Below are 11434 nucleotides of genomic sequence, written 5' to 3'. Positions count from 1 at the left end.
AACGACAATTTTTTTTATTACTTTCCCCCTTCCCTTCTTCCTCTTCCCAAACCCAAAATAATAATACTAATAATAAAACTTATCTTTTAAAAAAAAAACAAAAAAAATTATTATTATTAGTTCCATTTATTTTATTTTTATTTTTATTTCTCTATCTTTCTCTGTCTCTCTTTTTAAGAAAAAAAAAGAAAAAAGGATTGTTGTTGTTGTTTGTTTGTTTTTGTTTTTTAAACAATAAAAACTCAAATCATTAGAAAAGTTAAAAGAATATTGTTTAAAAAAAAAAAAAAAAAAAATTAACCGAAATTTAATAAATTTATAGAATATAAAAATGCTAACCGCAGTAGATTCCATATATATATTTTATAATCTTGAATGGCTATAAAATAAAATAAAAAAAAAATGAATTTAAGTTTACTTATTATTATTATTATTATTTCGTAAGCAAGTTTTTATGTTTTTATATATTTTTTTTTTTTCTTAAAAACAACTTGTAAAATCCGTAGAGTTTATTATATGGTTTTGTCGTTATATAGATAGAAAAGTAAAGAGACTCTTATTGTAGAAATTAAAATCAAAATCAGAAATTTATTTTTGATTTAGTTGATTTATAAATGGCCATCAAAGACGTAAAATTCATTTTTTCCCCCTTCTTCTTATTTAAAAAAAAAAAAAAACGGCAAAAAAGAATTACGTCGTAATAAGTGGTGGTAATGATTTTTTTAAACTCGAGTTATTATTATTATTATTTTTATTATCATTTTAAATTTGATAACGGGGGGGGGGGGGGGGGGGGTGATCCCCGAAACGTTAAAAAAAAAAAAAAATTTTTTTGTGGTTGTGGTGGTCGTGGGGAAAAAAACAAAAGAAAAAAATTTAGGGGTAAATTTTATTCCGACCCCATTTTTTTTTTTTTCAAACATGTGCCAAAGGATCGCCCCTGTTCGGGGGAAATCATACATAATTTTTCCCCCCGTTTCAATAAATTTAAAAAAAAAAAAAAAAATTGTAACACCCCTCCATATTTTTTCTTTTAGCCCGTAACGGCTCCCCAAAAAAAAAAAAAAAAAAAAAAAAAAAAACAAAATGTTTCGAAAAACGTTTTTTGTTTTTTTTTGTTTTTTTTTTTTTTTTAGAAAATTCATTCCAAAATACAGTCGATTATAAATCACGACCGAAAAAAACAAAAAAAACTTTTCGAAAAAGGATAGTATAGGATATTAGGATTCCGGAATTAAATGGTGTGAGGTAAAAAAATCACGAGGGGGTGGGTGAGGGGGTGATTTAAAAATGAAGGGGGGAAGCATTTGGACACCAAACACAAAAAATATTTATTTTAAAATTTTCTTTTTTTTTTCGAAGGAAAATCGATTTTCCAAATTAAAATTTGAATTTTTAAGTAAAAAAAAAAAAACGACGCGTAAATATTAACGTCACGTGACATGATTGTTTGTTGTTTGTTACTTTCGAGTGTTTTTTTTTTTATAACAAACGACATTTTTAAAAAATTAAATAAAATCGAAATGTTAATTAATATCAATTAATTTTCCTTTTGGTGGTTGGTTGATACTTATCGTATAGCAAACAAACAAACAAACAAACATGGCGTTAAACAACAACAACAACAAATTAAAGAATAAAATATAACTCGACGAGACATCTGCTGTTTTTATGTATAAAACATTAAAACCGTTAGAAAGAAAAATAGAGAGAAAATGGAAGAAAATGGAAGAAAATAATAGAGAGCATGACGATTGAAGAAATATCGATTTATGTTTACCCTACCCTCTTTCCCCCTCTATTTCCACACTCCCTTCCCTCCCCTCCTAGCGTTCAACCCCTCAACATATTCCGCTAAATGATTCATTCATTAAAAAAAAAAAAAATTTTTTTTTTTCGAATCGACGCGAATAATAAGTTAAATATGGAAGAAAAACGACGACGATGACGACGACGACGACTACCGCGATAGAACTTTCTAGAACGTGAATCGCGCCTTAAAAACGATATAAAAATTTTATTTTATAATAACAGGTGTCAGGAGGTATTCCATAATCGATCGGATTTTATGTTTTTTTTTTTTTCCTTCGAAAAAAAGGTTTTGTGCGCATGTTTGAAAAGGTTGTCGCAACGCTTTACCCTTGATGGAGACGCTAACGGAACGAGCTTTGCTCGTCGATGGGAGTGGTGCAATTTTTACTTTAACTCAACAAACAAAAAAAAAAAAGAAAAAAAAAAAAAATTTTTTTTTCTTTTTTTTTTTCTTCTTTTTTTTTTATCATTATTATTATTATTATTTATAATTTTCTTCTTCTTATTATTTTTTCGGTTGTTTTGTTTTTTGTTGTTGTTACTCTCTCTCTCACTCTCTCTCTCTATTTTTCTACGTAACGATGTATGTTTATATATATAAATAATTTTACACGGTTCTGTCGGGAATATTATTAATAATAATAATAATAATACGACGGGAATATAAAAAAAAATCGTTTTGTTAACAACGACAACAACAACCGCGAAAAAAATACGCGGATTTTATGTGTGTGTGTTTATCAGTGAATATTTACGCGGATATTTTTTTAAACAACAAAAAAAAACGAAATTATCAATTTTATTTCAATTTATTATTATTATTATCATTATTTTTCCGAATTGGAAAACGCGCGGAAAACGCGAGTGAAAATTTATTTATTTATATAAAAAAACATTTTTTTCGTTTGTTTCGTTGTTTGTCGTCGTGATTTTATATTAAAAAAATTTTTTTTCGTCTATGAAAAGGTAAGAAAATACTCGTGTTAATAATAATAATAATGATTTTGTTCGTTCGTTTGTTTGTTTTTTTGTTAATGAAAGAAAAACGACGACGACGATGACGACGGACGGGTCAACAGGTGACGTAACATTAACCTTTTGTAAAAAATTTATTTACGGGATTTTTTTGAAAAACGTAAAAAAAATGTTTTTTTGTTCGTACGTCGACGTCGACGTCGACGACGACGAGGACGACGACAAAAACGTCGATATTGAATTTTAAAAAAAAAAATTTTTTTTCCGACGTCTCCCCATTTCCGTTTCCCCCTTTTTTGTTTAGGTTTTATCCGTGCGTTTGTTGTTGTAGTAGTCATACATACGTATATTCATTGTTTTATAAAAATAACAATCCCTATTTTTCATCCCTTTTTTTTTTTTAAAATATTATCATCATTATTATCATCATTTTGTTCTGCTTTTTTTTTTATCCTCTTTTGTTATTGTCCTCGTCCTCGTCGTCGTCGTCGTCGTTTTTTACGTACTTTTTATTATCTTCCATCATGTGGTTTAATGTCATGTCTTTCTTGATATTTTTTTTTTCGACGATATGTATGCGTTTGTATTATTCTTATTATCATTATTATCATTATTATCATTATTATTATTATTATTATTTATAAATATAAAAATTATTATTTTACACATTCAACAGGTTTCAATCAGTCAGAATTCAAAAAAAATTTAGACGGTTACAATTTTTTAAATTGAAATTTTTTGTTGCTTTTGCTGTTGGAGCTTTCGGAGCTGTTGATGCTCCTCGTTTTTCCTGTTTTTTTTTTTTTTTTTACACTCTTCAATATCTTTTATCGTCCTTTTATTTTATTTTATTTTGTCTTTTCCTTTTTTCCTTTTTTCCTTTTTTTTTTTTTTTATTCAAAATTGTTGATTTTTTAAAATAGTCATATTTCTTTTTATGATGTGCGTTACGGTTCAACTCGCTTACAAATTTCCCTCGAGAGCTTTCTATTTATAAAACGCTTCAATTTTTTTTCTTCTTCTTCTTTTTTCTCCTGCTCCTTCTTCATCTTCATCTTCACCTTCTTCTTCTTTTTCATTTTCTTTTTTTTTTCTTTCTTCAAAACCAAAAAAAAAAAATTCTTTTTTCCCCCCATTCTTATTTTATTGGCATTTTAAAATGAATATAAGAAAAAAAACCTTTCGAAAAAACAAATCGATAATAATAATAATAATAAATAAAGTTAAAAACAAAGAAAAATTTTTTTCTTCCATCGCATAATATAAAAGTAATAATAATAATATTATTATTTTCCGTAATTAATAGAGTAAAAGAAAGAGAAGAAAAGAAATAAAAATAATTTTAATAATAATAATTATTATTACTTTTACGATAATAATTCCAGGTTTTATTTTTAAATTTTCCGAAAATAATTTTTTCATTATTTATTCATAGCAAAATTTTATATTTTTGCTATCGTCAAGTTTTTTTCTCTTTTTACGATTTCGTCATAAAAAGCAAAAAAAAAAAAGCAAAAAAAAAAAAAATCGTTGAGTTGCTTTTTTCATTTCATTAAAAAGAAAAATCCTCACGATTTTATTATTATTATTATTAATAAAACCTGGTTAAAAAATAAGTTGTTCGTAATTAGTTTTTTTTTTTTAATAGGCGAGAGTTTGTCGTTAAATATCATAATTACGGCCCTGAAAACAAAAAATAAAAAAAAAAATCGATAAACGTTCTTCCTTCTTCGCATCACATTTGTTTTTAATTACTGCGGCCATTATTATTATATTTATATTTATTATTATTATTATTATTATTATTATTATTATTATCATTATTATAATCATTATTTATCGTGATTAATCGTTGTATTAATAATAATAATAATAAATTTTTTTATATTTTATTTAGGATCCCATTAATAAAATTAATGAAAAGACGGAACAAATTTAATTTTTAGATTTTTTGGGGGGTGGACAAAAAAAAAAAAAATTTTTTTTTTTTTTTTACTAAAAGCGAAATTCGTTGTCACATTAATTTGATTAAGAATTCCGCAAAATTTTATTCCAGTTCGGATTTGTTTATAGCATTAAAAGTTTTTCATTTTCCTCTCTCTTTCTCTCTCTCTTTTGCTATCTTTCCCTGTTTTTTTAAATCTCTCTTTCTTTCTCTCTCTTAATCTCTTTCATTCTTTTTCTCTTTCCTTTTGCCTCCGCCTTTTTCTCTTTCTGTCTCTCTCTTTTTTTTTTCTCTCTTTACAACTTTCTCGTTCTGTTTCTCTCTAACGATTTCTCTCATTTCCTTTCTCTCTCTCTAACTCTCTATCTCTTTCTGACTCCTCTTCTCAATAAATTTTCACTATTTCCATCGACCTATACTCCATCGTTCGTTTCAAATAATTTTTTTTCCGGAAAAAACTTTTCTTTTTTTTTCTAACTGACAAAACACCCTCCCTCCCTTCCCTTCCCCCACTAAAAAAAAAACTTTTCCATTTGTTTGAAACCCCCCCCCTCAAAAAAAAAATAAAATTCATTATCGATGCTAAGTTACAAAAAAAAAAATTTTAAACAAACTATTACGTAAAATTTTTTCTTTTTAATAGAATATTTTTAAATAATTTAATTATTTTACGAATCCGCCATTTTTAATTATTATTATTATTATTATATATTTAATAAAAGTAATAGGAAAAAAAATTCGATTAAAATAATAATAATAGTAATAATAATAATATTTATCCAGTTTATAAAAATTTTTTTTTTGTTTTTTTCCACAGTTTGTGTGTCTTTTTCAATTCTTCTTCTTTTTTTTTCCATTTTTTTTTTTTTTTTTAAATTTATTTCTTTCGTGTCACTGAACTATAACATATATCTATATTTATTTGTGTGTTTATTTTAACTCAAAACAGAACAAAACAAACAAAACAAACAAACAAACAAACAAAAAAATTTTTAAACGGCTGCAAAATTTCTCGTTTAATTTTTTTTTTCTTAAAAAGAAGAAGAAAAAATAATAATAATAATAAATTTTATTGATTTTATTTATTTATTTGTGTCCTTATTAATAATCGTAGTTTTTCAATTTAACGTCCTTTATTATCATTATTATTATTATTATTATTATTAAAAGGAAAATAACGCGCTTACGTAATTATAAATTAAATTAAAAAAGTTATAACGAGAAAATGGAGGGGGAAAAGTGAAAAAAACGTTGAAAATTTTGCGGTCCCACAAACTAATGCATCCGTTCGTGGTTTACTTTTAAATAAAAAATATTAATAAATTTTATTTATTTATTTTTAATAAATAAATAAATAATTATTTATAATTATTAAATTTTAATTTTTTCAGGTGAAACACACATAAAATTTTATCCCCGTATTCTCCAAAACAACAACAACCCGGAAAACAAAAATAAAACGAAATAAAACAAACTTTTATTATCATTATTAATATTTTAATAATTAAACAAATAATAATAATAATAATATACATAAATATTATTTATTGTGTAATAAAAATAATCAACGAAAAGGAAAAAATTTTTTTTACATAAATTTTAAAGTAAAAGGGAACCAAATAAACTATTGATTTTTTTAAAATAATAAAGTATTTGTTTAATAAAATAAATAAAATAAGTAAAAAATGCCGCGTTGTTATATGGTTAAAAAAAACGGTACGAAATTTCCCGAAGAAAATCAACAGGATTTTCCATCATCGCAAAGAAAAGCACCCGGTCCTAAAAGTCCAACGGAAGCAACAACGGCTCCAACGAGTCCGCCATATTATAGAAACATGGACGTCACAATAACCGTTGCAAACGGTGAGTTTTATTTTTCATTATTATCATTATTATCATTATCATTATTATTATTATCATTGATTTAAGTTAAAATAAAGGAAACAATTAAAAAAAAAAAAATTTGTATTTTTACTCCTACGTTTTCATTAACATTCTGTAACAAATGACGGAATGTATAACAAAATGTATAAGTAAATAAATTGAAGGCGTCGCCCATTCACTCGTTTGCAAAGCTTCTTTTTTTTTAATTAATAATAATAATAATAATGATGATGATAACGGTAAAAACTCGTATTGAATTTTTAAAATTCACCCCACAGATTATATTATATATATATATTCAAACTCTTTTGAAAAAATTAAAACGGTAAATTTATACTTAAAAGTTTTTTTTTTTTATATATATATATAAAGGTTTTGATAATATCTAATTTCAACCAAAGAACTCAACTCAAACTCACAATTTTTCCTTTTTTTTCCTTTTTTCTCTTTTTCCTTTGTGGGAAATATATAAATTTCGTTAACGTATTTTTTTTTTTTTTTTGAAATTGAAATTTGTATTAAAAGATTATTATTCAATATTATCAAAAAAAAAAAAAATTTTTATTTAATTTCTTCTTTTACGGTTTTTTTTTTTGGAAGTTTTATTCATCACCCTTTTTTTAATTTAGTTTCCTTTTCCTCCCCCCCCCCGAAAAAAAAGAAAAGGAAAAACACGGGATTCGATTTAAAAAGTTAATGTTTAAAGTTTATATGGATTCATCAAAATGGAAAAAAAAGTCTTTTTTTTTTTGGTCGTACCTTTGACCTCAAATTATTAAAATTTATTTAAAATTTAGCGTTTTCTTTTCATCATCATTATCATTATCATCATCATCATCATTATTATTATTATTATTATTATTATTGTTAAACCAACGTAAATAAAAAGAAAATTTTTAATTTACTACAATTTGTTCTAAAAATACGACGTAAATAACCGTTAAAATATTTTTTTTTTTAAATTTTGAGAGAAAATCTCAAAAGGATCCCCATAAAAATATAAAAGAGGGGGAGAGGAAGAAGAGGGAGTTTTTTTTTTTTTTTAATAATAAAAAAAAAATATTTTTTCATTCCGAAATAAATGTCAACAAGTACGAGAAAAATGAAAATGAAAACCGCGCAGGATTTTTTTTTCTTCGACAACTTTTGACTGGAATCATTTAATTTACCTGGTAAAAGGGGAAAAATCGGTACATTTTTTTTGCTGGGGGGAGTAGGGGGTGGAGAAATAGGGAAAGGGGGGAAAATGTGCGTAATATTCTCTACAGTTTTTAAAGTCGTAAATTTTAAGCGAAGACAGTTTCGAAATTGAAAAAATCTGCATGGAAATTAACTTTTTAAAACTTTTTACCTTTTTTTTCCTTTCCTTTTTTTCCTTTCCATTTTTCCATTTTTTTTTTGGAACCAACCCTTGACTGGATGATGTCTGTCGGTGTGTGCTTTTATCATTGAACCATTTACATTTATAACTTGTTTTTTTTTATTTCTGTTGTTATTTCTCCTCCCTGGAAAAAAAAAAGAAAATAAATTTATGCACCCGTGATTTTTATTTCTGGAAAAAAAAAAAAAGAAGCAGACTATTTAAACGTCTCGCATTTTTTTTTTTTTTTTTAATTAAAATAAAAAAGTTCAGACGACGTCGGAATGTTTTCTTTTTATTCTTCTTATTTTATAGAAGGCGGTGGAAAATTTTTATTCATTAATAAATTTCACTCAAAAATTTTTTTTTGTTAAAGGTCGCGCCAAAAAACAAAAAATTTGACTGGAATATTTTTTAATTTATTTAATCGGGGCTTTAAAATTGTTTGTTTGGTCACGTGATAATTAATATAAAAAAAATTTTTATAAATAAATATCAGAGTGGGGGGGGGGAAATTTTCCACTTAAAAAAAAAATTTTTTTTTTTTAAATTTTAATGGCCGAAGCTTTTCTTTTTCTAATTTTTTTCTCCTCCAGAAAAGAAATTTTTGTTTGTTCGTTTGTTCGAATGAAAAACTTTTTTTCGACTTGAATTTTTCTCCAGGAAAAACTGATTAATGATAAAAGAAAATTCTTTTTTTCCTTTTCCGTCGTAAAAAAAAAAAATTAAAAATAATTTTGCAACAAAACACAAAAAAAAAAAATATTTTAACGTTTTTCTTTGTTTTTCTTTGTGTGTGTGTTTGCGTCTAAGTTTTTACAACGTTTATAAACTTTAAAAAAAGTTTATTTTATAAAGAAAAAAAAAGTATTTATAAAAGTATATAAAAACTCCACAGGTGAATTTTCTGGAGGTCAATCATTCTTGATCCATAGCTAAATAAAGAACACCTGTTGCCTTCATTCTTTAACCTGTTGGTTCAAAAACGCGTCACAACAAATTTTCTCAAACCTTTTATTAAAATAATATATATATTTGCCAAAAAAATTTTTTTTTTTTATGTATGATACCACATTTGTTTCAGGTTACATGAACGATTACATTCCGCAAATATCACAAGATAATTCAGTTATAAGAAGAACTCCAATAGTTGCAAGTCACGATGGTGGAATACCAATATTTAGAGAAAGAAGCGCCGAAGAAACGGAAGCAGCACACGATTTATTGGAATTATCGAGATCGTTACCACCCTTGCCTAATCCCGTAGTGGTGAGAGTTTCGCCAAAATGCGATGATCCACCCCATGATAGGATTAAACTTTCAAAACCTTCTTATCAGGAAAAACTCGAAGAATCTCAGGTGTCTTATTACGATTCTTTCAAAACGGTCGATAATATCGACGTGAGTAAATCTCGAATTCCCGTTTCCGTTGTCGTTCGAGTACCTCCTCATACACAACAGGGAATAAAAAATTCAAATCCATCTTTTTCAACGTATAATAATACTGATAAAACTTCTTCCGCGACACTTTTGTCCTACGATACTATATCGTCTCAAACATACGAGGAAGATATAAATAACGATTCGGCGAATTCTTCGAAATTGGAAAATTTAACGGAATCGACTCCATTGAAACCATTAACAGAAGAAGAAGAAGAAAATTCTTCTTCGATCATTCACTTAAACGACGCGTCAATAATTAACTACAATGAAAATTTGTCTTCCTCGATTTCTGATAAAAATTATAAAATAACATACGATCATGATAATTCTCAACCCGTCGTGTTAAGAATGCCATCGCCTCAACCCCCCCACAACGTCACACATCTCATAACGAGACCGGTACCTAAAAAAATTATATCCATAACACCATCAGACACGTCGTCCGTCCCACCACAAGTTATACAATTTACTCATATCATATCGAACAATACTCAAATAGTCGAAGAAATCCCTCAAACATCTTCTTCGGTTATTGAACAGGTATATCCCTTATCGTCGGGTACTCTTCTTCCGCCACCGACAACCTTTCCTACACAACAATCCGAACCGGTACCCGGGACCAATGCCGTATCGTATACTCCCGTTATACGTTTTCAACCCAGTAGTACGGAATCATCAGTCGAATATTCAAATAACGAAACACAAACCGTCGTAAAACCTCCAACGTCGGAATATCATTCGGACGCGGAAAACAACAATCCAAATTTCAAAAACAAATCCATAGTTATAAGGAAAAAACGTAGCAAAGCATCTTTTTTACCCAGCGATTGGAAACGAAAAAAGACAAATCCGTCCGACGAAAACGCGGAAAATGCGGGAAAGGGAGGAAAATATTCTTGCACTCAATGCGGTAGAAAATATGCGACGAGTTCAAATTTATCCAGGCATAAACAAACCCACAGGAGTTTGGATTCACAATCGGCTAAAAAGTGCATGACTTGCGGTAAAGCATATGTCAGCATGCCAGCATTGGCCATGCATTTGCTCACTCATAAATTATCACACGCATGCGGTATATGCGGTAAAATGTTTTCAAGACCTTGGCTCCTACAAGGTCATTTAAGATCACACACGGGAGAAAAACCCTACAGGTGCGGCCATTGCGGAAAAGCATTTGCAGATCGTAGCAATTTAAGAGCACACATGCAAACTCATTCGTTTGAAAAAAATTACATTTGTTTAAAATGTAAAAAATCATTTGCATTGAAATCGTACCTGAGTAAACATCTCGAATCCTCTTGCTTGAAGGAAAACAATGACATCGAAGTTAAATCGAGCACCGAATCCCCGACTAATTCAATGGATACGATCGATGTGGAAACTTGGTCTAAAGATGGCGACGCCGATGATCCTGTACCTGTTGAAATCGAAACGGACGAAAGCGAAATGGATGAAATCGTTGTCGTTTAAAATTTTCCATTTTCTTTTTTCTTTTCATTTTTATATTCATTCGCCTTTGCATATACGTAATAATAATTTGATTAATTTAAACGTTAAAGTTACTACTACCTCCACGTCATTTTTAAAACGATTTTCTTTTTTTTTTAACAAAAGCAACGAAAAAAATATTTTATCCGAAAGTTTTTTACGATGTACAAAAAAAAATTAACGTGTGATGATTTTCAAGGCGCGTGTCCATCATTTCCGGTCTGAAAGAAAAAGAAAAAAGGCTGTATTAATAATAATAATAATTAATAATTAATAATAAATTATTACCTCAATATTGTTAGTCGTGATGGAAAATGTTGAAAAGAATGATCCTCGTTTATATGTTGTCACGTGTTACAAAATTTAACGTGGAAATTTTATACGAAGACTGTTTTGAATGTTTTAACAAAAAAAAAAAGAAAAGTGTACGCACGCATGCGTATACACGCATACACGCGTATACACGAAAGGTTTTTTTATATATAAATATAATCTAGTTGTCAAAATTTACAAAAAAAACAAAAAAA

The 11434-nt window shown here is 27.4% G+C and overlaps 2 protein-coding genes across 2 annotated transcripts; both read left to right on the top strand.

The window, feature by feature from the left end:
* Positions 1-6432: 6432 nt before the first annotated feature.
* Phum_PHUM474060 (uncharacterized protein) lies at positions 6433-7780 on the top strand (the record flags this gene model as incomplete). The annotated part of the gene is made up of 2 exons (XM_002430296.1): positions 6433-6585; positions 7709-7780. The coding sequence occupies 2 exons, from the start codon at positions 6433-6435 to the stop codon at positions 7778-7780; spliced, it is 225 nt and encodes a 74-aa protein (XP_002430341.1).
* Positions 7781-8260: 480 nt separating this feature from the next.
* On the top strand, positions 8261-10889 carry Phum_PHUM474050 (zinc finger protein, putative; the record flags this gene model as incomplete). The annotated part of the gene is made up of 2 exons (XM_002430295.1): positions 8261-8297; positions 9061-10889. The coding sequence occupies 2 exons, from the start codon at positions 8261-8263 to the stop codon at positions 10887-10889; spliced, it is 1866 nt and encodes a 621-aa protein (XP_002430340.1).
* Positions 10890-11434: the final 545 nt, after the last annotated feature.

The sequence above is a fragment of the Pediculus humanus genome, genomic scaffold (genome assembly GCF_000006295.1).
Source record: "Pediculus humanus corporis 1103172108253 genomic scaffold, whole genome shotgun sequence".
NCBI lineage: Eukaryota > Metazoa > Arthropoda > Insecta > Psocodea > Pediculidae > Pediculus > Pediculus humanus.
Note: the sequence above shows the minus strand (reverse complement) of the source record. Positions and strands in the feature narration are given on the sequence as shown.